Source organism: Macrobrachium rosenbergii, chromosome 32 (genome assembly GCF_040412425.1).
Source record: "Macrobrachium rosenbergii isolate ZJJX-2024 chromosome 32, ASM4041242v1, whole genome shotgun sequence".
Taxonomy (NCBI): Eukaryota; Metazoa; Arthropoda; class Malacostraca; order Decapoda; family Palaemonidae; genus Macrobrachium; species Macrobrachium rosenbergii.
Window position 1 is genome coordinate 9,982,012 of NC_089772.1, and position 27,113 is coordinate 10,009,124.

Consider the following 27,113-nt stretch of genomic DNA (forward strand, 5'->3'; position numbering starts at 1 on the left):
CATACCGATTTGCAGCCCTCTCGCCTCAGTAGTTTTTAAGATCTGACGGCTGACGGAAAAGTGCGGACGGACAGACAAACAGCCATCTCAATAATTTTCTTTGTCAGAAGACTAAAAAGAGCGGCGTTTTGAAAACATTATAAATGAGATGTCCTTGTCTGCTCACTGAAAGTGCTAGTCTTATTCGTTGCTTTGAGTTATTTTGAACCCGGTGAGAGTCTACTTGTCGATGATGCTAAATTCAGGAAATCCAGCCTTATTTGTTCAGCAGGCTGACATGAGTTACACGGTCACACTCCACAGCTTATCATTATCCATGTGTGTGTGATTACGTTTTGGAATATTTGGATGAAACTGTTATGATTAAGAATCGTGAGTTTCAATTGATTTCTAAAGATGTCAGTATATAGCGGCAGAAAACACACTGATTCAGATGTCACTACATAAAAACACACATCTAATATATCTTGATATTGGGCATCAACACACGAATTTTTCCGTCCATCATACTCACTGAAAATATGGTAAAACCTCAGTTTTGACTTCTTAGCTTATCCATTATCTTAAGAAAAATAGAGAAGCACCGAACTCATTTGATGTTAATTACAATAGTCTTAAGTGATACACTCCACTCTTTTTACAGATTATGTGAAAAAAGTCACTATTGAGTCACTATTAAGTGAAAGAAAATACACTACTGAAAACGTCACTACAGCCAATGTTAGACAGAAACTATGGCGTCAAAACATAAAATAAGTAAAAATCAGCACAATCTCATCGTCTCCTGTCAACGATATTTTTCTCGTGTTTTTCTAACGAGATACAAACGTGTCATCACACTCGTCAAAAAGTGTACATGCATATTACAACTAAAGCATTTAAGAGCAAGAAAAAGGTTCATATTTTAAAATAAATGTCAAGGGCAAAGCGACTTCACCGCCTCCATTTTCAAGGATTTGTCCAACTTTTGCTCTCTTTTCCTTTCAATTTCTGCCTTTCGGAGAACTTTCCATAATGCTGTTGTGCCGATGAGGTAACTTTTCGCTTCGTTTAATGGGCGGACGGGATCTGCGAAGTTCTTCGAGAATATCGCAGCGCTATCTGGACAGATAACAACTTTTATTCTGTTACTAATTTCTTGGCCTCGTCTCTCGTCAGATTTCTCACGACGGAATGTGGAATCACCTCAATATTAATTAACTTGTCTTAAACAAAATTCACTTAAAATACTTAGACTTTCATTGCCAAAAGCATAAGATAATAGATAGGTCTATTGATGTACAAGCAATCATCTTCTATACTTGTTTGTCTTCGCCCGGGCGACAGTAGGGGAGACATGACACAGCCACACATCCCCTTCAAACCGGTTTGGTACCCGGGTGGGCGAGGTAGGTAGGGGAACGAGAGGGTAAGGGAGACATCCACCCTCCACCTGCAATCGTGTTTGTCCGTCCGGGTGGGGGCGGGGTAGGTAGGGGAACGGGAGTGTAGGGGTGACAGCAGCGCCGGGTTCCCGCGCGCGTAGCACGCGCCAACAAGCTCGCATAAAAATATTCAGCCACACTGCAATACACATGAATCGCCCGACAAATAACGAATCTCATTCATGAAGGATACAATTTCTGTAGAAATATGTGAACTTAAGAAATGGAACAAAAAATAACAATTTCAATGTGTGCTCAGAAACGCATATCGAACAGCCAATGTAATTCCATTTAACGCATATCGAACAGCCAATGTAATTCCATTTAAAGATGTTAAATGACTGAACTGAATATAGAATTTAGGTAAAACACCAAGCACTGGGACCTATGAGGTCATTCAGCGCTGGAAAGGAAATTGAGAGTGAAAGGTTTGAAAGGTGTAACAAGAGGAAAACCTCAAAGCAGTTGCACTATGAATCAATTGTTAGGAGAGGGTGGAAAGTAAGATGGAAGAAAGGGAATATGAATGGAGGTACAGTAAAAGGAACTGAAGGTAAAACATTAAATAATAAAGGAGTTAATGACCAAAAACTTTAAATTTACTAGGACCGAATTTATGAAAGAGAACAAAGTACAGGACTTGAAATAACAATGAATAATACCAGACAGTTTTTTTTATAACCCACAAAGTTTCACCTCAAAAATTCTTGTAATTACAAATCGTTGCATTTACGATGCATGTACAAGCTTATCAATCAAACAAACTTATCAATCAGACAAACTTATTAATCAAACAAACTTATCAATCAAACAAGCTTATCAAACAAAACAAACTTGTCAAACAAAACAAACTTTTCTATCAAACAAGCTTATCAATCAGACAATTTTACACGTAATAACATTTGTGTCTCAAATTTTTAAACATGTCATATCTTCCCGGGTAACATTCGAATTTTCACTCCACACAGTTTGAAATTTATATATAAAAAAAAGAAACATGCAAAGGGTCTTTCCCCGAATAATTATTTTAAAGGCAACTCTTCCATGAAATAGTTACCTATACTCCAGTAATGAAACAAGGAAAATAAATGAATGGTAACTGCGTTTCGGTTGTAGGCAAACGGAACCATTTTGACTCTGAGAGAGAAAATAATTCTCCAGTCACGAAATATTCAAAGTCGTGCTTTAAACTTACTGCCTCGGGGAGCACGCGAATATTAAGCGCCGCTTTTGCAAGCACTTATGCTCTGGAGTAAATATAAGATCGTTGTAGAGCTAGCAACTGCAACTTTAAAATTCCGTGTATACCTGAATTTTGCTTTCGTTTTAAAAATACAAAATGGAAATTCTTTATAATGGAGAACAGCACACGAAAGCAACGTTTCGAGAAGCTATCACAATATTTCTATTCTTTAGTTGGACGGACTTTATGATTAAAGAGTTTGATGGCGCGCTCTACGCTGCGCTGGAACCCAGTGCTGCCCGTCATGTCTACCCTACCCTTCCAATCCCCTACTAACCCCGTCCCCACCCAGGGTGGACAAACAGGTTTGCAGGAGGAGGGTGGATGTGTCATGTCTCCCCTACCCTCCCGATCCCCTACCTACCACGCCCCAGTCCGGGGCGGACAAACAGGTTTGCAGGAAGAAGGTGGATGAGTCATGTCTCCCATACCATCCTGATCCCCTACCTACCCCGCCCCACCCGGGCCGGACAAACAGGTTTTCAGGAGGAGGGTGGATGTGTCATGTCTCCCCTACCCTCCCGATCCCCTACCTACCATGCCCCCACCCAGGGCGGACAAACAAGAATGATCCACTCGGATTTTTTTTTTTTTATATAGATGGATAACAGCACTCAGTAGAGAGAAACTCCCGCTAAGATTACTTGGTTGGGAATAATGAAACCTGTTGTTACATCACACCAAAACTGTATCCTGTTCTGTGACCTGACTTTGACCTCTAAATAGGAAACCTTGTAACTGCTTCCATAGAAAGACCTGAAACCAAGAAACATCGCCGAAATGATATACAAAATTAACATTTTTAACTTGACTGTCATTATACTATCGCTATGATTCATCAACATGGAAATAAACACAACTGTGGTTTTAAATTCTGTGGAGCGTTCGAAACCAGTCTGTGATCTTGACATCTGAATTTAACCTACAGCTTTTTCTTGAAGTCAATTAACTCGAGAGGCCAACCCCATAGATCTATTCACCCAGTTGCATCAAAATTCCCCCTCCAAGTTTCACGTGACCTGCCATAAAGACAGAGAGCCACTATGAGGGAGTCATATACAAGGAAAAGTAATAATAATAATAATAATAATAATAATAATAATAATAATAATAATAATAATAATAATAATTATTATTATTATTATTATTATTATTATTATTATTATTATTATTATTCACCAACTTTCATGAATAATTTCCGTCCCACTAAATCCTTAATTTTCATGTTTTTCGAGTTCAGATTATGCAGTTCATCAGAAAAATGCCTCAGGCTTAGAAATTCTTGAAATGTTTCAAATGAACTTAAAACCTCTGCACAACACCATATTTTTTGCCGTTAAACATTCGTTTACAGATTCCCAGCGAGCTAACACAAACGTAAAACCAGAGAAAAACCAGCACACGCAATATTCCCTTGATACGGTTTTAGCCCATAAAACTTAAAATAAGTATTTACCAAGGCGCCATGCAGATGCAATCTTTAATCGTATTACCGGCAAAGTTTATCACTTCCCATAATTCTTTCCCCAAAGAGCTCCCTGTCAATTGCTTGGAAATTTATGCACTGCTCCTGAAACACTTCACGCCACAGGTCGAGTCTGTTTCTGTGATGGTCGATCGTCCTGTAACCAGTAGATTGTCTAGAATGCTCTCACAAAGGGCAAAACGATGTATAACTACTCCTTTAGTAACTGCATATTATTATATTTTACAAACCTTATAAAAAAAACATGATTTAAGATAATGAAAAATTTAATGAATGAACACAGATAGGAGAAAAGTGATTAAAACGGTGTACGTGCACTGCTACTGTCAAGTATTGTGATATGAACATTATTTTGCATAAAAAAACAGCGTAAATTGTTCCCTTCTGCTGACACAAGAAACTGTCTTCCCCTCTGTAGAACTAACCTGCAGTTTCTCCACAGCAAATATCCTTTCTTAAATCCGTTCTTGGCTCAAAGATAAGAATATTGGGACGTAAGAGAATTCGTTTCAGATAGAGGCCTTTGAAAAACTTCATTTGATAACACAGTGCTCCGTAGAACAGGACTGCCACAATGGGGAATGCACAGTAGTTCTGACAAACTTTCTATTCTTTGAAAACTGAAGATGATGACATATTTACTGATCCCAATACCTCTGCGTTTGTAAGAAAAATTAAATGTCACTGTCTATAAACTGATCAACACATATTCATTGAATTAAACAAACTAGAGCAAACAGACAAAGTATGCATTTTAAATCTCTTATCACTCCACTAAGGTACAAATTTACTTTTCCCTAGTCAGTTTTACCTTCATGCATGAGAGATTTTAGTGGACTGTCATACAGTAAGAGAAAGAGTTCGAAATTGGATTAGGAGTGCAATAATGCCCTAAAATGGAAAACAGCAGTATCTGCAAAATTTTCGAAATTGAGATATGCCACCTATTGGGCCCGTGAAACACTAATACACAAGTTACTGCAGTTTCAGAGTGATTCTTCAATGCTTTCCACGAGTACTTAGGGGTCCCATTTGCAGCATCTGCAAAATCAGTAGTAAGGCAAGAGAATATCTACCATTTTTCTCAGTTTTGCATTTTTGCAGATACTGCAGTCTTCCATTTTAGGGCAGAAGATACCGAAAAACATAATCCTGTCCATCGACGATGAACTTGATCTTAAACGAATAATTCCTTTACGTGCAAGTAAGATTAAGCGTATTCTAACCTTTCTGGTAACTCAATGGACAATTATAGGAGATGGGATCGAAACATTTTGTATTCGGTATCAGGTGTGAAAAAAAGAGAAATCCTCATTTACTATCAGCTTTCTAGGCGTGGAGAACATTCAAAGAATAAACTTCTTTTCCTTATGGCGTGTACATTTCTGGTTGCTATAATTAATTCGTTTTTGCCACGCCTCCCCCCCCCAAAAAAAATTATTTGTATAGCGCTATAAAGGTGGGGATCAGCTCGTATGCGCATGCACGCGTGTGTGTGTGTACGCGTGTTTGAGTGCGAGCAATTACACTTGCAGTATAAGAAATTCTACCCCCGAGAGAGAGAGAGAGAGAGAGAGAGAGAGAGAGAGAGAGAGAGAGAGAGAGAGAGAGAGAGAGAGAGAGAGAGAGAGATTTTTAATATAGGTGTGACAATGCCACATTCACTCACCATACAGTCAAGAATAAACACTGTCCAATACTATTTCCTCTGATTGTCTACTAACTATTGGTAAAATTATGTTTACAGAGCTAAGATCGAGAGAGAGAGAGAGAGAGAGAGAGAGAGAGAGAGAGAGAGAGAGAGAGAGAGAGAGAGAGAGAGAGAGAGAGAGAGAGAGAGAGATTTTTAATATAGGTGTGACAATGCCACATTCACTCAATACAGATCCCTGTCTTTCATCCCTGTTTCCCTCATTTCCGCTCTATTATAATCCCTCTTTCCCTGACAGCTACAGGGACCCGCTTTCCTCTAGTCTACCAGGGTTAGATTTCTGTTGTGAATCTCCCTCCATCGTTAGCCATAATGATGTAAACACGCAGAACTTTCCAGGTGCATGAGCCTCCCCCCCTCCCCCCAAAAAAAGAAAACGAGTATTCTCCATTTCTGGTTGCAATATGGCGAGCCTTTCCATTCAGACGATGGGCATTCACGTCAGTTTTTCAATAACACTCCGGTCGTTGTTTCCTTTTAGTTCACACAATGCGTGGACGTTAGGAGACATTGACGCCCAAATCAGGGCAAATTGGATTAATTGTAACAATTTGCCAAAACCCGAAACCCCATTATATGTCGCAAATGAAGTAATGTTATCATACCCAGACTTTCCAGTGTCCCTTAAAGACTATTGGCTGGAAGGCCGGACGGAAGGTCAAAGGTTGAATTCGCCATTACTTGGCTCTCAGCCAATAGGAGCGCCGGTTCGTTCGGGCCATCATTCTCTTGTTTTTTGAAGGTCTCGAGAGCTTTTATTTAATTTCATGCACAGTAAAAGGGACCATTACAAATGCTACTGATTTGGCTTTCGGGCAAAAATTCCCAGGACTTCAAACAAACCATCTATGAGTGGAAAAATCAATAGCTGTGAAGCTTCGCCCTCCTTATTCCACCATTCCACCCTTCCCACACTCATTCGCGAATGCATATGCATAGAGAAAATTGTTGCCTTTAAGAGGAAATCTATAAATTAAGATATATCTGCCTTCTGTAGATTAATTCTTTATGGGTTAATTCTTTATGAATACAGATGGCGCGTCTGTAGCCTGCAGAAAAAAAAAAATTTCAAAACACGCTTTTATTAAAATGCACTAAAAAGTGAAAAATGAATCTTTTGAGACACACTAGGATTTTCTTACAGTTAATTGTCTACAAAAATAAAAGCGAGGGAGCCAAACATGGAAAGAAGCCTACAAGAAAAGATTTTATTTTTTTTGTTTCATCTAGAATTTCCGTCCATGTTTGGTGCCCACGCTTGTATTTTTGCAGACATCATTAATTGTAAGAAAATCCCTCAAAATTATTTTTCACTTTTTAGTGCATTTTAGTAAAAACGTTTTTTAAAAATGTTTTTAATAGTGTATTTTTTATTTAATGCTTTTCAGTTTTGACAGAAATTGCAACCGATTTATGATTGTAGCTAACGAAATTGATATCCTGTCGAGCCAAAGAAGGTTTGAAAAATCCGAGGAGTTATTTGTCGGGTCAAGAAGTTGTGAACAATCCGAAGAGTTTCATACAAATCCTGAGATACTGGGAGAGGTCACTGTAGAGTCACTAGAGGTCACTGCCGACCTACTGATCATGTAAGGTTGTATTGTCACCGGGATTCAGTAACCATGCAACATTTCAAGTCCATCGGACAAAGGGAAGAAGTCGGAAATTGAGTTACAAGATTTGACCCAAACAAACAAACACAGAAGTTAAGTTAAAAAAAAACATGTAAAAACAGTGAAAACCCCATTTAAATCAGCTGAGACAACGTAAATTTACTGTTGTTACTTCTTATTTACCTTTTTATGAACAATTTACCTAGTTTCTTATATTTGATCCTGCCCATTAAAGTGGGTAACATCCATAAACAAAACCTACTAATAACTGAACTATTTCTAGACGTGGACTTCATGAAATCACGAGATCGGACGACATGAGTGCAAGATTTAACTAGCAAAAGATGCGCCAAAGTTTGTTCGGCGCAATTGAGTTTTCTATACAGTGTATAATCAAGGCCACCGAAAACAGACCTATCATTCGGTGATCTCGGTATAATGCTGTATGAGCAGCGACCCATGAAACTCTGAGCCGGCCGTGGTGGCCTGTCCTATACCGTTGCCAGAAGCATGATTATGGCTAACTTTAACCTTAAGTAAAATAAAAAAAATACTGAGGCTAGAGGGCTGCAATTTGGTATGTTTAATGACTGGAGGGTGGATGATCAACATACCAATTTGCAACCCTCTAGCCTCAGTACATTTTAAGATCTGAGGGCGGACAGAAAAAGTGCGGATAGAAAAAGTGCGGATAGAAAAAAGTGCGGACGGACAGACAAAGCCTGCACAATAGTTTTTTACAGAAAACTAAAACCACGATAAAAATTATATTCTTTACACAGATTTTTCAACATCTTCTATAATAGGGTTTCTCGACCCTGGAACAAAGTGCCTTAAGGTGGTCAGATCAATATTTTCCTGCAGTAAACGGGAAGAAGAGGCGCGAAATCAGATTCTGAATAACTTAGCAACATTTTTTGTTGTTGTAACTCTACTCAACTTTTACAAGTCATGTAAGTATCTATAATCTTAAATGAAAATACCTACCTATTCATTTGAAAACTGCAGGAGCTATCTAGTTCAGCTCACTGCCGGGGACTAGAAAAAGACTGACGATGAACGATGCCGTCTGCGACTGACGAATCGAGGTTCGACTAATTTTTCAAACGTTGCTTCAGTTCGTCACGATTTGATTCTTTGCCTTTTGAACATTTTCAGTAATAACATTAGTCAATATTTTTGTAACCAAATCAGTTGTTTTTAAATTATATTCACAGGAATTATATCTTCAATATCAAAACACAGGAACTCTGTAAGAGCCTTAGCAATCAAGGAAGTTAAGCAACAGTTAAAGAGGCTGAACAGCAAGGTGGAAGAAAAGAAGAGGGAATGGAGGTAGGTGCAGCTATAAGCCGAAAGGACGCTGCAAACACCTTTTAGTAATGCCTACAGTGAAATGCGTGAGGTGCACTGCCGGCACTAACCCTCAAAAACAGCACTTCTAGAGCTCACGATTTTGATGATTTACTTGTCAACTATGCAGAGAAATCACAAATATATATAATATATATATAATATATATATATATATATATATATATATATATATATATATATATATATATATATATAAAGTGTCTATATGAAGTAAAGGTGGTAAAAACTAAACAACACTGCTTTAGGCGAATAAATCCCGTTATTAATTAGGTCTACAAAGCCATTTTCAAACGCACAAGGTCGCCAAAGTAACTCCTTTTGAGTGGCGTCTTAATTAAAACAGAAACAACAAGATCCACACCCTTTCATGCGAAATGCCAATTTCTTTCTTAGTGAGCTAGAATCATTCTTATTGGTATAACTGAACAACGAAAGGAAGGTACTGAATAATAAATTTTATACAAAATAAATAAAATGCACAAAAATTCGGGAATTAAAAAATTCGACACAAAAGACGGAAGTTGTCGGGTACATTTACGTCAGGCAAAAAGGCTTAATGAAAATACCACTCTATCCCTGAAATGAGTCCCAGATCATATCTACATCTAGCACACAAATGTGGCAGATGACAGCATACTATGGTACCACATTTTGCCTCATGATGATGATGATTCAAAGCGAAGTTTAATGGAAATATCCAAAGTATGTACTTTTAATGCAAACGGAAACTACAGACCTAATTCGAAAATACGAAGTCTACGCGCAGGGCTGCGAAAATTGAGAGTTGGTTCTCTGTCCTTTCCGTTACCCTTTGGGGAGGGGCCTGACGTCAGAATGGCATAATCCCCACAAATTCACCCAATTAGCTTCTGTACAACGAAAAGAAAAGTTGTAGCTCATTTTGCTTTCGTGTTCTCTGTGTCGTTTCACAAGCCCGACGATCACAGCAGCATAGAATTGAACCTCTCACTCGGCTATCATATCGACCCAAGAAAATTTTCCTGTCAGGTTGTGACATCTGCGCAGTGTCGTTCATGTTAAATTCATTCCTAGCTTTCATAAACGGGCCAAGAATGTCCTTCACTTTTGGCTATACAAATCAAGAATAATTATTCGATGATCTTTATATATATAAAACTTTAACCACGGCCCGCTGGTGGCCTATCTTATTTCGTTGCGAGAAGCACGATTATGGCTAACTTTAACCTCAAATAAAATAAAAACTACTGAGGCTAGAGGGGTTACAATTTGGTATGTTTGATGATTGGAGGGTGGATGATCAACATACTAATAGTAGTAATATTTAAGATCTGAGGGCGGAGAGAAAAAGTGCGGACGGACAGACATGGTCGGCACAATAGTTTTCTTTTACAGAAAACTAAAAAAAGTAAACCTGAATACACATCCTAATCGTCAGCGCGAGGGGAATCATTTCCAAAGCAAAAGACATAACAACTGATTTCCTACCACTGATTTAACGAGGCTTTTAAAGCAACTGTACACATTTCAGTTGCACCCTGCAACCAAAACAGTCATGGCCGATTGATTTTGCGATCCCCGTCTCTTCCGCTCCCCGATAAAAATTCAGGGATGGGAAGAAAGTTATGTCAAGGGAGCGCGCACCCTCTCGAGACCACTTGCTTCAACTTCATAATCTCTTTCAACCAGGCAACACCAAACTTTATATCATTTATAACTGCCGGAGGGAACACTTGGGAGTTTGTCACTCTGCATAGGAGAGCCGGGGGATATTTCGCCCTTTAAACAAATGAGATCTTTATAAAATAAATAAATGTAGGGATGATTTAAAGGAAATTTACTGAATGAAGGGGTCTTGGAATACAGCCAGGCACTGGGGCACTTTCAGCGCTTGAGCCAGTGAAAAGAGAGGAGTTGTATTGGCTGGACAACAACACAAATGACATTAGGTCCAAGGGCCTACGGGCGATGCTAGAAAGAGAACTCTCTGATTGCCCTAAGGGATATTTACAAGTTAGACACCAAGATTTAAGAAAGCGATGCTGAAGATAAGTAAAAGGCTAAACAGCGGGTAGAGCTAGGTGTCGAAGGGACGCTGCAAACATTTTTAGCAGTGCTTACGGTGTACGGGTTGAGGCGCACTGACAGCACTGATTCCTTACGGGTTAGATAGGGTAAGTGATATAAGCCAAATAACAGAGGGTTTTCATGAGAAACAGGACAATCCGAAAAATTAACGGAAAGTATTCTAGACCATCGTCAGAAGATTTCAAGTTTAATCTTCTCAGATCGGCTTAATTTCAGTAAGCACATTCCAATATCATTCCCAATAACCGGGTCCCCCTGAATTGGGTCGCTAGCCTTCTCATTCCGTCAAGTTACTCAAGGATAATGATTCCCTCATCTGCAGAGTTGGAACGAACTTTCTGGTCGTGCTTTCATGTGGTATTTAAGTCATTATTTGTCTCTGTAATTTATATATATACACATATATATACACACATACATATATATATAAATAAAAAAAATATATATATATATATATATATATATATATATATATATATATATATATATATATATATATATATATATATATATATATATATATATATATATATATATATATAGTTTCCATTCAGTGTTCTTCACATCTTATCAAAAATGCATTCTATTCTGAGTTACAAGTCACACCTATGACCCTTTTTGTTTCCTGTAAAAGAAAACTACTGAGATGGCTATTTGTCTGTCCTTCCCCACTTTTTCTGTCCGCCCTCAGATCTTAGAAACTACAGAGGCTAGAGGGCTGCAAATTGGTATGTTGATCATCCACCTGCCAATCATCAAACATACCAAGTTTCAGCCCTCTAGCCTCAGTAGTTTTTATTTTATTTAAGGTTAAAGTTAGCCATGATCGTGCGTCAGGCACTGATATAGGTGCCAGCAACACAGCCACCACCAGCATGTGGCTGAAAGTTTCATGGGCCGCGGCTGAGAATTTCATGGGCCGTGGCTGAGAGTTTCTTGCAGCATTATACGCTGAACAGAAAACTCGGCTGCGCCGAAGAAACTTGAGCGCATTTTTTACTGGTTTCTTAATATACACGAAGGAATAATAATAATAATAATAATAATAATAATAATAATAATAATAATAATAATAATAATAATAATAATAATAATAATCTAACCTGATTACTTCTATTTCTCTTCTTTGTACTTTCTGTTACGCAGCATATTCTATCATGCTTAAGCCTACAACAGCATTTCAGTATCCGAGGAGGAACATCTCTTTACTTCTTCAACAGAGGAAGAAGATCATATCAAAATCACTGCAAGCAAATAACAACGAAATCTAAATCTGGAACGAATCTGGCCTTATTCCAGATTTAGATTCTTCCCTAGCGGCAAATTTTGTTTCTCTCATAAACTTACACTTCAGACTTTCCTTCACAGAGCCAAGAGACTGTGTTGCCATTTGACTGTTTACGATGTTCCTCCAATTTCTGAACTATAATTGATGTTATCGGAGGTATTATCTTCGGAAGAAGGATTCAGGAGTTAGGGTATTCTTTTGTGTGTGTGTGTGGGTGTATGAGAGAGAGAGAGAGAGAGAGAGAGAGAGAGAGAGAGAGAGAGAGAGAGAGAGAGAGAGAGAGAGAGAGAGATTCTGTGAGATGTAGAATACCTTGTGTATTTACTTGTAGGTTAATTATCTCGTCACTACTTGATGAACGGGCCGTATCTACACGCACTCAATTCCCTTATACATAATTCTTTCCCTAAAACAATCGTCGAGACAGGACGCATTCCCTTGCACATGCCAAAGCGTGCACAAACCATTTGAAAAGGAAAAACACAAACATTAAAAGGGGTAACCTTCTTTGAGCCTATGTAAGGTACAACACCCTCGAACCACCCTAAAGCTTTCCTAACTTGGTCAAACCGGCGAAAAAGCCCACATCTCAAAGTGTAATGCGGCCCTATCGGTCCACTCCCTTTAGGGTAGGGGAGGAACGACAGCCGCTAGATTCATTTTAGAGGGATTTAGAGACAGAATAAGGATTCCTGTCTATAAAAGAACAGGATATACACACCTTCCATTCTTACTGCCTGGCTCAGGCACGAGAGAGAGAGAGAGAGAGAGAGAGAGAGAGAGAGAGAGAGAGAGAGAGAGAGAGAGAGCGGATTTGCTTTTTTTAAAGGGGCATGCTACGCACCGAAAGAAAATCGAATACGCGCATGCGCATGTGATGAAAAAAAAAAGGCAAAACCGTGTAAGGATTCTGAGCTGACTTCAGGTTTACTTAATTTCCCACATCTCACCAATGGCCGCCGTACAAGAGTATTTCATGGTCGCAAAAATTATGCAGTTATCAGGGCTCGACTTCTCTTTGGCAAATGATACTTTTAGGTACTTAAAAAAATTGTCATTACCTGTATTACTTATCTTAGATACAAGTATATACCAATGCGCTTGTGTAAATCACTTTGCTTATGAATATCATACGCGTTTCTGTAAACGCCTGCTGACATTATCCAAACAAGGGCATTAAATATGTTAACGAATCCTTTATAATATAATTATACTGTATATATATACATACATATATATATACACATAGATATACATATATATATATATATATATATATATATATATATATATATATATATAATGTAACACACAAATATATATAGATATGCAGAATATTTTAACGTATGTATATATATATATATATATATATATATATATATATATATGTGTATATATGTATATATATATATATATATGATATATATGTATATATATATATATATATATATATATATATATATATATATATATATATATATATATATATATATATATATATATATATATATATATATATATATATATACATATTACATATCATGGAATACTTACACAAACACACCTGACGCCAGATATCATCCTTCCCTTTTTCGGTGGGTATTTATGCGATAAGGCCGCTACCCTCATGCCCTGCTCCAAGAATGTTCAGGGGCTTCCGTTAAATGTCTTCCATTCCCCCACCCCCACCCCTGGGGAGCCTGTCTCTACCTGCGACAACGCGTTCAAAACAGCCCGTCACGTATCTGATATCGCTAAACCCACTCAAATGTATGTGTTTACGAGCGGTATAGGTCCGTGTCGGTGGTAGGCTGGAGACTAAATAGAATGGAACGGAATACAGAACTTTAGGCCAAAGGCCAAGCATTGGGACCTATGAGGTCATTCAGCGCTGGAAAGGAAAATGAGAGTAGGTAGGTCTGAAAGGTGTAACAGGAGGAAAACCTCAAAGCAGTTGCACTAGGAATTAATTGTCAGGAGAGGGTGGATGGTAAGATAGAAGAAAGGTACAATGAATGGAGGTAGAGTAAAAGGAATGAAAGGTGTTGCAGCTAGGTGCCGAAGGGACGCTGCAAAGAACCTTTAGTAATGCCTACAGTGCATCCCGGAGGTGCACTGACGGCACTACCGTATACTTGTGACTCATTATTAATCAGACTGGAATGACAGCCAAGCAGGTCCTTATTAGTTACTGACTAATATTTGGTAATTTAAAAAGAAAAGGAATCATCACATATTAAATTCCTCAGCAATAGTGAAAATCTAAAGAAAACTGAATATTTCGAGATAACCTTGCTGTGTCCACCCGCAACACAATAAGCATTAAGAAGAATTCAAGAAACCACCACCCACGACAGTTAATTATAGCCAGGCAGTCTGACTTAAATAGAAAAGGGTTAGTTTGACTCTGACATATTCCGACTGTTTTTCAGAATCGAGATCAACCCATCACCAACATCATATCTAATAATAAGGTTCTTTGCAGCGTCCCTTCGGCCCCTAGCTGCAACTCCTTTCATTCCTTTTACTGTACCTCCGCTCATGTTCTCTTTCTTCCATCTTACTTTCCACCCTCTCCTAACAACTGATCCATAGTGCAACTGGAAGGTTTTTCTCGTTTCAAAACTTTTCACTCTCAATTTCCGTTTCAGCGCTGAGTGACCTCTGTTCTGCTCACGTCCTCCCTGTAGAAGCCTCGGTGTGATAGGGTGTCCGACTTGGCCAATGTCCCTTCCACCCATTCCAAAAGGGGTGTTTGGGGGCTAAACTCTTTATTTTGACGTGCATGACATTTGGTATAACCTTCTCTAATAAATTTCTTGCGTGTGTTTGAACTCTTTTGAATGATCTCATTATTGCAAAAATTATCACTGGTACTAGACCGGGTACTCCTTTCTGACCAACGTGCCTTCCACCCATTTCAAAAGGGGTGTTTGTCTCTTTTATTATTGTATGCATGTCATTTAATATTAGTTTCCTAATAACTTTTTTGCATGTTTAAATTATCAGAATAATTTTGAATGTTCTTATTATTGCAAGGATGAGATGCCAAAATCGTTTCGTTAGAATCCAAACCTCAACTGTGCCAAATACTGGGCCAATATTATCTCTAAGGGCAGCTCGACTCTATTTTTCCTTTCACGTAATGACCTAGTATTTCCTCCTCTCTCTCTCTCTCTCTCTCTCTCTCTCTCTCTCTCTCTCTCTCTCTCTCTCTCTCTCTCTCTCTCCCACCTTCTGTCTCTCAGTCTGCCTTTGTGACTTGGAGCCCGAAATTAGTTGGCAAAGTCAAAACTGGTTGCCAATTTCGAAATTGTCGATTTATCCTTCTTACGCCCAGCTCCTCTCTCTCTCTCTCTCTCTCTCTCTCTCTCTCTCTCTCTCTCTCATTAAAATAAGAGGATATTAGCCTTCCTTTTAATAAATTTTTAATTTTTGGGAGGGGAGGGGCCGCGGGATTTGGATAAAATCTTCTTTATATGTATATTGGAGGATGTGTAATCGGTTGTGTGCTGTTATAGTAAGCCGATGATGGCTTCTGTGAGGTGAGAATGGCTATAGCCTTATGTTGTTTATTTTCATTTAAAAAATCTCTTCATCTAAGTCCTTCTTTTTGAATTGAAAAAATTTGACAGCGAACTAATCCGCTCAGCAATCAAGGTATAAAGGTTAGCTTTAACTCGTCTGTAAAGATTCCTTCTGAATTCATGTTTTGTACTTAGAATCGAAATCAACCCATCACCAACATGATGCCTATTAATAATAATTATAAACATTTTTTGCAATAATAAGTTCGATTAAAATCATTCAAAACACATGCAAGAAATGTATTAGAAAATGAATACCAAAAGGTATGCATTAAAAAATAACAGTGTTTGTCCTTCAAAAGAAGGCATCGTGCTTACCCCATACAAAAATGGGAAAAAAGCACGTTAAAAGAAGAAGAAGAGTCTCTCAAATACCCCATCTGAAATGGGTGGAAGGCATATCCTCCAGGCTTCTGCAGGAAGGACGTGACCAGATTTCCCTGGACAACCAGAGTCCCTGGGCTGATCAATTAAGGCCGCGGAGGGGCCCACTTTGTAAAACGGGGACTTGGAGCTGCTCTGGGAAGCGTCCCCGGCAATACCAGGGAGATTCCCCATGGGAATCCCCGGTGAAGAACTTCTGTTGCTCAGTTGCTTTTGCTATGATTTTGGAAAAAGACACACGACACAGTTTCTGCTTTTTAAAGCTCCTTGAAGACATGGAATCCGTGGTCACCAGTACTAGTCAGTATTAAGAATTACAGGCTCATTGTCTCTATTGCAATTCAGTGGAATGTTTGTACAGTAATTCCAAAGTCATCACTGCTTTAGCCATATACACGTATGTACATCATACAATATCGCGGGGGCGAATTTCGGCTTGTTTGTCCCGAGACCAAGACCCTGGTAGGCCATACAAAAATCTACGATTAAATAACACTTGGAAGCCTGGTAGAACCAAAGTCTCTTCCATTTCTTATATCATCCTAGAAACAAGAACACGGAGCTAGAATCTTCTTGATTGAAACCATGGTTGGTATGAAATATCTAAAATGGGCGTTAGCAAGAAAATAAAGAATTGGCAGTATAGGTTACCCTGTGTGATTCACGCTGCCGTGGGGTTATGAGAGTACCGCCACCGTTGTCACGCGCGTCGTATGAGGAAACTAAAAGGTCAACTAATGCCTTGCAGATTGACATTTATGGTCAAAGGCTAGACCCACCGCCGATGACTACGGTTAACAACTGCAAAGACATGCGGTCGTAAATAACCTTAGCCAAATCTTCAAACCACGCCGGATGCATTAACAGAGTGACAGAAATACTTCGATGAGACGAACCAGGCAACGACCCTTTTGCTTAGGGATGATAGGTGTGGCGATGAAGAAATAAGTTGGCTGTGGTGAAAAACTGCAATCAAACACTCGTGCTGTAATTTATGAAGATCATGTAACCCAATCGAGAAGCACTACGTATGGCGCAGTTGATTTTATGAATTTCAGTACACGGCACATCAAGCTGAGACATCTGGCAACTCAACAATGTAGCAGGTACTATCTGCGTCCAGCTGTTGGCAACGCTGTCTTCTAAGAAGCAAGGTCGCCAACACGCAACAAACAGCACATGTACTTGCTGACATAATAATGTTAATTATGCAACAATACTGAGGAGTTTCCATATCGTGACGTCGTTCATCAATTCCACGTGAACACCCAAGAAGCGTCGCATGGCTGATTTGATTAAACTGATATGAAGGAACTGATTAGTCTGGATTCTAGAAACACCACTTTAAAGGTCAATATAGAAGGAGGCAGCGGTTAACTTCTGAAAGATCAAAAAGAGGGTTTAAGTATCCCTATAAATAAAGGTTCTGGATGACGCGAAGTGAGAAAAAAAAAAACATTCGACTTGCAGTCGTATATTATACTTCTTTTCTTTCTATCTTCCTCGATAATTATGAAAATGTTTTGTTACAAGTAATGACGGTATTTTGCACTCTTTCTATTGATCTTGTCTTAGAAGTAAGCCAATAGTCCAAATACCTAAGAGATTTACCATGGATGTATTGAGAGTAGGCCCAAACAAGAATTACTATTGAGGGTAAGGATTAACAAGGGATAAACGCGGCCACTCCCAACCAAGTACATTTGGTAGAAGGATTGGAAATAGTATAGTAGTGGTAGAAAGAGGGAAGAAGAAGGGAAGGGAAAGGTAATGGGTGTGGGAAATGAGAGAGAAAAGGAGGGGGAAAAGAGGGGGTGGGGGAAGGTGACCGGAAGCAGAATGGAATGGGGAAGACCATACGGTTGGGAGGATGGAGACCGGGACTGTATAGGATGGGTAGGGCTGGTCCTCCCTCCAACGAGTATTAGCAAAATGGCAACGTTTTTACGAAGGTTATTAAAAAAAAAATCTCATTAGCAAATTTCAGGCACCACGCCAGACAGTATTATTACAAAGCAGGTAAGGACATTACGTTTTTATGACACGAATTTTTGGTGTTCTGATATTTTAAAAATGATTGCTTACACGTTCTCCTAATGAACCACTTCGACCGTTTCTCAGGATCGGAAAGATTTCCTTCTTATTATAACACTGAAAAACTTTATATATAAATTAACCTCCTTCACACAAACATTTTAGAAATCAGAAAAGAACTGCAAAGTGACATAGCGTTACACTGTGCTTAGAAGTCTCAGATATTATATGGGCTCAAATTGTTGAAACTACTGACCATTCAGACATCAAGCACCCTCTACGGCTTCATTTATTGTGACTTTTAATCATCGAAGCTTATGAAATAGCTGATGGTTGACTGCTGTGTCAAATAAGCCTGCAATGCTTCTTCGAAGAAGTCTAATAATTATTAAGGTCCTCCTTTCTTACTGAAAAGGACGTGAATTCTGAATAATACGAATTTCTTTTACATTACTGGAATCGAAAGATCTCCACAACAATGAGAGCCAACTTGTACAAATTCTATCGCAGAAATGAAACAGGGAAATCAGATAAAGAATATGCCCAACCGCAAAAAATGCAACAAGATATATCAAAAGTTATGATGGCTGAATAAACTATACTCTTAAGACCTGCGAGCCATCTAAGAAATATAAACACGTCATGTTTAAAATAACTACTGAAATCTCTCAAGAAGTTCCTGACGTTTGCTTTCAACTTATCATTGTCCACCCAAACTGCTAGACTTTTATTTTTATCTATAGCCATACTTTAATTATAAGCACAATTCATTATAATGTAGCTTTGGTAATTTTTTTTTCAAGCAAAATCCAAAAGCTTCCCTGCACCCTTACGACAATATTGTTTATCAAGGTGCAAAATTTCACCCTCTTTACCTTAAATCGTTATCGAATTGCATATGTTTACCAGAGCTTCTTGTGCATTTGTAGAAGAACCAGAGAGAGAGAAAAAAGAAAAGAGAGAGAGAGAGAGAGAGAGAGAGAGAGAGAGAGAGAGAGAGAGAGAGAGAGAGAAAAAATACTGTGAACTTCTATTGAATCCAGACTTTCAGACATTTAAATGATAGAAAAGAAAATACATGACCAGTCAACTCTGCCAACTGTTGAAATTCTCAAAGTAAACTTGTGCATGACATATGGAATTATTTCTCAACACTTCGCGCACTCCCATTCATAAGAAGCGAGGTCTGTGAAAAGGGAAAACTCGTGAAAGACCAACGCGAAACTTTCTTGTTTCCACCATCCATCAAAACATACCAGACGCGTTTCGTGACATGGACAAACTTGACTGGGCTAATCGGCTTTTTAGTGTATTACTGAATACAGTCTTTCTCTGTATTAACCATGGAACCAAACTGCAAAGCAAGTAGAATGGAGTAAAGAGGGTGAACGAGGAAGTTATTAATGCTAGTACGTTATACTGAACGACACTAAACATATTTTGAACCTGACTCATTCATTTCCGGTAGCCATTTTCCCAGGGTGTAACCGAGTACCGGGACCTTTCCCTGAAAAAAGCGAGACGCCATATCCTAAAAGCTAACCACAGATTTTTCTTGAAAATAATCTCATTATGTTTCCCACACCCAAATTACTTGCAAATTACCAATCTATCCTGACCTAGCCCAACCTAACCTAACCTAACCTGGGGCATGGCAAAAAAAAAAAAAAAAAAAAAAACCGGGGCTGGTGCAATACTAGCATAAATCTCAGGAATTTGCTTCCGTGACGGGTATTGAAAGACTGGCAAATTTCAAAGAAGTTGTAAAAAGGAATGATAAACACGATCCTAGAAGAACATAACTACCCTGGGGTAGTAAGAAAATGGCAAACGTTAAACTTTTGAAAACTGTCCTCTAAAAAAACGATTGAAACTATGATATACAGAAACTCGTCGTACATCTTGTAAAATGCAACATTTTATCATGAAATCAGACAGCTTTTAGTTTTCTGCAAAAGGGAACTATTGTGTCGGCTTTGTCTGTTCATCCGCACTTTTTCTGTCCGCCCTCAGATCTTAAAAACTACAGAGGCTAGAGGGCTGCAAATTGGCATGTTGACCATCCACCCTGCAATCATCAAACACACAAAATTTCAGCCCTTTAGCCTAAGTAGTTTTTACTTTATTTAGGTTAGAGTTAGCCATAATCGTGCGTCTGGCAACGATACACGACATGCCACCACCTGGCCGTGGTTAAAGTTTCATGGGCCGCGACTCATACAGCATTACACCGAGACCACCGGAAGATAGATCTATTTTCGGTGGCCTTGATTGATACGCTGTACAGAAAACTCGACTGCGCCGAAGAAACTTCGGAGCACTTTTCACTTGTTTATAAAAAATCATTTCACTGAAACAAGATAAATGACTTGAGATATATAGATCAAAATAAATGCGCAATACTAATATTACCAGGTCGAAGAGCAGCGTGATACTAAATTACAACGAAAGGCTTAAAATATATATACTGTATATACGTGTTGAAGACGACACACCGCTCGATTTGATTACCAAGATTGTACATTTTAGTAAAACACTGTACAATGACTTTCAGCCACAGTTCTATTGCATCCCTTCCTTAAACCGTCTCATCCAAACTAAAATTTATCAAGAAATACTACCGCATTCTGTTCACTATTTGTCCCAAAATATTTTTCACTTAAGCGTAAAGCATATCCTTTTAATGAGAGCTATAAATATGGAGCAGTGACTGAAAAATAATTTTTCGCACAAAGAAAAGGATTGTGGCTTATAAAACATGAGTTTATAACCTAATGGGCGAAATGCATCCTAACAACAAAAGGCGGAACTATTGCTCGACTGAGCACTGATCATTTTGCTGGCGAAAACTTTGCCACGAGGAATAGCGAATTATTTATTAGACCGAAATGATTGCCCCATTCATTTGGGCGCCTGACATTTGGGTAGCCCACTGAAAATTAGATCGGATTTTATCACTAATACCCGTACTTAACGAAGCAGCGAGGCCGCGGAATGACTTAGAATTCCAATAATTATTGAACAGGCTTCTTTCAAAAGCATGTTCGATTTCCGCGCGGAATTTTCCTCGCTTTTTTGTGTCCTTTAGCTGACACTCTACAAAGTCTACAGGCATCACATTCCTTAACAGACACAAATTAAGACTGAAAGCATTTTATGCATGCAAGCAAATACTTCAAGGATATACACCTTTGCTACAGATATTGCTTCATAGGTAACTGAACCAGAGAACATTGTTTTCAATCAACAACGTCTCAGGATTTTCTTGCTTTCTCGTCTATCTCTTATCAATGCTGGTCCGCTGGTATAGTGGTTAGTGTCGTGGCATGCCACTCAGATGTCGCCGGTTCGCGTCTCCTAAAGGGCGACGAAAAATCACTGGTTCTGTATCATGATCAGTGACTGCTGCAGAGTGGGGTCTGCGGTGGGAGGTCGAAACCAACATTCTTTGGAAGCTTGAATTTCAAGTCAAAGGCCTCTTTTGTGTGCTTGTTCCATGTGAATAGGTTTCTTCTACTGAAATAATAATAATAATAATAATAATAATAATAAGAGTTCTGAAGGTGTTTTTCCTTGTCTGTCTGTTGTCAATATACAGTAAGCTCTGGAGGTTTGTGGTCTTGTCTGTCGTGATGAATACAGGCTCTTGTTTTCCTGTGTCTGTTATTAACACTGGCTCACGAAGTCTTGCCTTACTGTCTGTTTGTGACGAATATTTATTCAAGGGGTAATTGTTTCCTGTACGTTTGTCATCAGTACTGGTTCAGCAGGTCTTGATTTTTGTTTTCTGTAAATGAAAACTATTGAGATGGCTTTGTCTGTTCGTCCGCACTTTTTCTGTCCACCCTCAGATCTTAAAAACCACTGAGGTCAGAGGGCTGCAAACTGGTATGTTGATTATCCACCCTCCAATCATCAAACATACCAAATTGCAGCCCTCTAGCCTCAGCAGTTTTTATTTTATTTAAGGCTAAAGTTAGCCATGCTCGTGCGTCCGGCATCGCTAAGCATAGGCCACCACCGGGCCGTGGCTGAAAGTTTCATGGGCCGCAGCTCATACAGCATTATACCGAGACCACCGAAATAAAGGTCTATTTTCGTTGGCCTTGAATATACGCTGTACAGAAAACTCGACTGCGCCGAAGAAACTTCGGCGCATCTTTAACTTGTTTCTTGTCATCAATATTGCCCCAGGGGGTAATTTTTTTCATGTGTCTCTTTTAATAATTCTGGGTCAAGAGGTTCTGCTTTCAAGGCCGTCTGGTTTCCGTAACAGGTTTCATTATCAGTCTCGTGTTTTCTCGTCGTTTGAGTCGGTAGAGTTGTCGGCTAGCACTCTGCTGGGCCCGAGTTCGAGTCTCCGGCCGGCCAATGAAGAATTAGAGGAATTTATTTCTGGTGATAGAAATTCATTTCTCGCTATGATGTGGTTCGGCTTCCACAATAAGCTGTAGGTCCCGTTGCTAGGTAACCAGTTGGTTCTTAGCCACGTAAAATAAATCTAACCCTCCGGGCCAGCTCTAGGAGAGCTGTTAATCAGCTCAGTGGTCTGGTTAAACTAAGGTATACTTGTGTTTTCTATGTCTGTCTGTTATCAGTTCTGGCTAAGGTTATGTTTTCTTTAACGCATTTTATCAATGTTGACTCTGAAAGTCCCCTTTTTCTTATCAATGGAAGTTGCTTTCCTAACGCCTATTTTCTCAAAACTCTCCAATAAAATTTGTCAGTACAATTTACTTTTAAAAATCTGGAACAAAGATTATACTGAACCACGATGAAAATTTTAACTAAAAGCTTCTAATCATTTTGGTCAGGACATGCCACTCAGTCCCTAGAAATAAAACAAAAGATACTAATTGATGGGATACCATTAATAAGGAAAGAAATTTTTCGGTCTAGGTGTGTGCACGAGTCAAAACTCGTACCTCTTCATATATTTACTTAATTTCTGAATAATGACACTCCTGCCTCATACATAATGACATAGTAATTAAGTATATTAAAGGAGTTTAAAAATAAAAGTCACACTAATCCAAACGTAGCCCGCATTTAAACTTTTTAACGAACAAACAAATCGCGGCGCCTGGCAACATCCGCCACGTCACCACAGAAGACGTCTATTTATTCTGGAGAGACCACCACCATCCTCTTGCGTCTGGCAGCGTTTTCCTTTCACCTACCAAAGTGCTTCCTCACCCGCTTCCATTTTCCGCGGTGCCCAACTTTTCTTTCCTTTTCGTGGGGCTGATTTCATATCTTGGGTTCTGTTGCTTTTTCCTTCACTTCTTTTGTGTTCTCGGATAGCACTTTGCTGGGCCTGCGTTCGATTCTCCGGCCGGCCAATGAAGAATTAGAGGAATTTATTTCTGGTGATATAAATTCATTTCTCGGTATAATGTGGTTCGGATTCCACAAGAAGCTGTGGGTCCTGTTGCTAGGTAACCAATTGGTTCTTAGCCACGTAAAATAAGTCTAATCCTTCGGGCCAGCCCTCTCTAGGAGAGCTGTTAATCAGCTCCTCAGTGGTCTGGTTAAACTAAGGTATACTTGATTTAACTTTCTACAAGTCTAGACCAGTAAATTGGCCTCTACACAAACAAAACGGGTCCTGGTCGTTTCGCCCGCGCGGACAGAAAAAGTGCAGACGGACAGACAATGCCGGCACAATAGTTTTCTTTTACAGCAAACTAAAAGTATTATTTTCTGGGCACCTTTGTAGCATTTACCTGTAGAATTTGGATGCCCATCTACGTTTTAAACAAGCTGTGAACTACTCGCTGAACCAAACAACCAAACACGCACTGACTTCTGGACACAATCACAATCTGGACCATACAAAATAACAGGTCAGTTTCCTCTCAGCGACAAAACCTACCTTCTGGAGTTGAGGTTCGGGAACTCTTCCGACCAATAAACGAAGAGATTCTGCGCTGACGACATAACCCGGGCATTGTTCAAAGGACGACTGCAACAGCTGCCCAAACCCACGAAGAAACAAAACCCGCGGCCAAGCTAATTGACCCAAGTCGCATGCAGACCAATGGCTTCTCGAAAGCAATGAAGCGAAGCGAGGCCGCGTTTGAACGACGTCGCACTAAGAAGTCCACTGAGACGCCATTCATTGAACAACAATGCCCAAGCACACGTTTCTCCCCCGCACCAAGAGTCCATTTGCTCACAACAACAGAGCTCTTATTTCATCAAGAAACATTTCCTTGCTCGCCCGGGCCGAGGATGTCCTTGGGTAGTTATCCACTAAGCCTTCTCAGCCCAAGCAGGCACAGAGCAACACGTGCTTTGTATCTGATATCTTTCACAAAATGACTTATTTCATCTGTTCTCGTGAGTTAGTTGACCAATGCAATTTTTTGTTTCCAGTTAATTTCATTATTTTAGTGAACTTATGGAGATGGTTGTTTCAACAAGGCAAACAAAATGAAGCACAATTTTGTCAAGAAACTTGTAAAGTATAGTTCATACTGCAACATTATGAAGACAAAAAATATACAGGAAAAACCACACCAATTCACAAACACAAACAAATATATATACAGTATATATATTATATATGTTACACACACACACATATATATTTTAAAACTATATTAATTGCAGCTTGGAAATCAATTATTTTCCTATCAAACTTTCCAAGCGTACGCCTAATTCTTGCTGAATTTTACTCTAGTCAGTAAAACTGTTCGCCCGTCTTGTATGACTGTTCATAAGTACTTAGTTATTTTTTTGTCATTCCCTCACTCGCCTCCGAGGTTGTTGGATGAATTTCAACGATAATTATCCTCAATTCAGGCGAATCGAAATGAGTCACAAAGGAAAACTATAGCGTCGCTGACCTCAAACTCATGGATTATAAAAACAGCATAAACACAAACATTCCACTGACGATATTGTCAGTTTTTACAAACATATTTGAAAGCATATTAATGTATAAAATGCACGGAGAATATTTTGTCATTTCCTGCCTTTCAAATGACACTTAGGAATACCTAGTGAAAAAGACTCGACTCGACAGTTTGCAACAAACACGAGTACGCATACACAAGGGGTATCGTCGTCCATGCAAGAGTATGTGTGTGTGTGTATATACACACTTACATACATACATACATATATATAAACACACACACACATATATATATATATATATATATATATATATATATATATATATATATATATGTGTGTGTGTTTGTGTGTATGTGGGCGCGTGTAGAAGAGGCAAGCACACATGCAACACACACACACACACACACACACACACACACACACACACACACACACACACATATATATATATATATATATATATATATCATGGCAGACATACAAATCATCAGCAGCTGAAGAAATATTTCCATTATAGTTATAAAAAAAAAACCAATGTTAATGAGCACTTGCATTCTGAAGCTCAGAGAAATTTGTCAAGTCAGAACAATGAATCTACTTTGCTGGCTTCCGAGAAGTATAAAGTTATTATTATTATTAATGACATGGAATGGAAGGATAATACGGAAACTACAGTATGTTCATCATAAGCTGTTGCTTCGAGAACACTTTTTCACAAAATCAAAACATAGTGACCTATATGTCTTTGTAATATATTAAATATTACCCTCTTCGATTATGGATAACAAAATGGGAAAATAACGCACAATTTTGCTATTTCACCCCTTAAAAAACCTGTTTCCCCCCTATCAAAGTTCAACCTGTTGGATATATCTGTCTGTGCTCCTTGCAATCAGTAAACGTTCTTCATCAGTAACTATAAAGTACTCTCATATTTGTATAACCATAAGGGTAATGCCCCAAGCTTGATGAAAAAAGTGTCATATAAGCATTAAAGATTAGCATTAGCATAAAAACGAAACTGACATATACCAAAATAATGTTCATATTCTCTGCATTTGGAGTGAAATTTTTTCTGTATTGCACAGGACTCATTAAATCAGATTCACTACTTATCTTCTATGCTTTTTTTTTTTGTCCGGTAGAGACAGATTTCAGGTTGCGTAGCAATAAAAAAAAAAAAATATATATATATATATATATAATATATATATATATATATATATATATATATATATATATATATTGCTAAAATATGTATTGTGAATTTCTACCACTTCGTACCAGTCCTCTGAAGATGGCTTAGTTAGCAAGAAAGCCGACACCGGTCAGGATCTAAAACCTTGTCTCATCTCTTCCCTGTGGTGTTTGATATATAAAATAACGTGCAAGAGTAATTATACGCATACATATACATATTCATACTTGAATAGGTATTCATTTACATAAACATACACGTGGTATCTGTTAAATGTTTATACTTTATGAATGAACTGCATGCCAAGTCAAGATTCTGGAACGATGGCGCTTTTTAGTAGTTTCTTTACCTATAACGACTTTAAATATACACACAAATCTAAAAACATTTCAAGGGAACACCAGGTAACATCTGACCATATAACAACGCAAGGAAAGAGTGGAAAAAGTAAATCAAGAGAATGAGAAAAAACTACGGGCAAAAAACTTTAAAAGCAAACATAGTTATTCTAAAATATAAACAAGTAAAAAATGAACCGAAGTTTCTTCAGCACAATCGAGTTTCCTGTACAGCTTATAATGATGTATGAGGCTCTCAGCTACGACCAGGCAGGGCTCAGTTGCTCCTCAGAAGCGGTCAAGTGAAGGTGCGTCGGAGACGCCTCCGGAAAGCGCTGCCAGACGCAAGATACCTGGCTAACCTTAATCTTAAATAAAATAAAAACTACTGAGGCTAGGTGGCTGCAATTTGGCATGTCTGATGATTGGAGGGTGGATGACCAACATGCCAATTTGCAGCCCTCTAGCCTCAGTAGTTTTTAAGATCTGAGGGTGGATAG

The 27,113-nt window shown here is 38.7% G+C and overlaps 1 protein-coding gene across 2 annotated transcripts in view; it reads right to left on the reverse strand.

The window, feature by feature from the left end:
- Window positions 1-27,113, reverse strand: part of LOC136855657 (glucose-6-phosphatase 2-like) — a 774,122-nt gene that overhangs the window by 130,439 nt on the left and 616,570 nt on the right. Inside the window, exon 1 of one of the 2 annotated variants that reach the window (XM_067132866.1) lies at window positions 24,089-24,387. The exons of the other annotated variant lie outside the window; for it this stretch is intronic. Coding sequence (XP_066988967.1) covers window positions 24,089-24,164 — 76 coding nt within the window. The 5' untranslated portion in view covers window positions 24,165-24,387. Of the gene's footprint in view, window positions 1-24,088; window positions 24,388-27,113 lie in introns of those variants that run through there. 2 annotated transcript variants of the gene reach the window in all.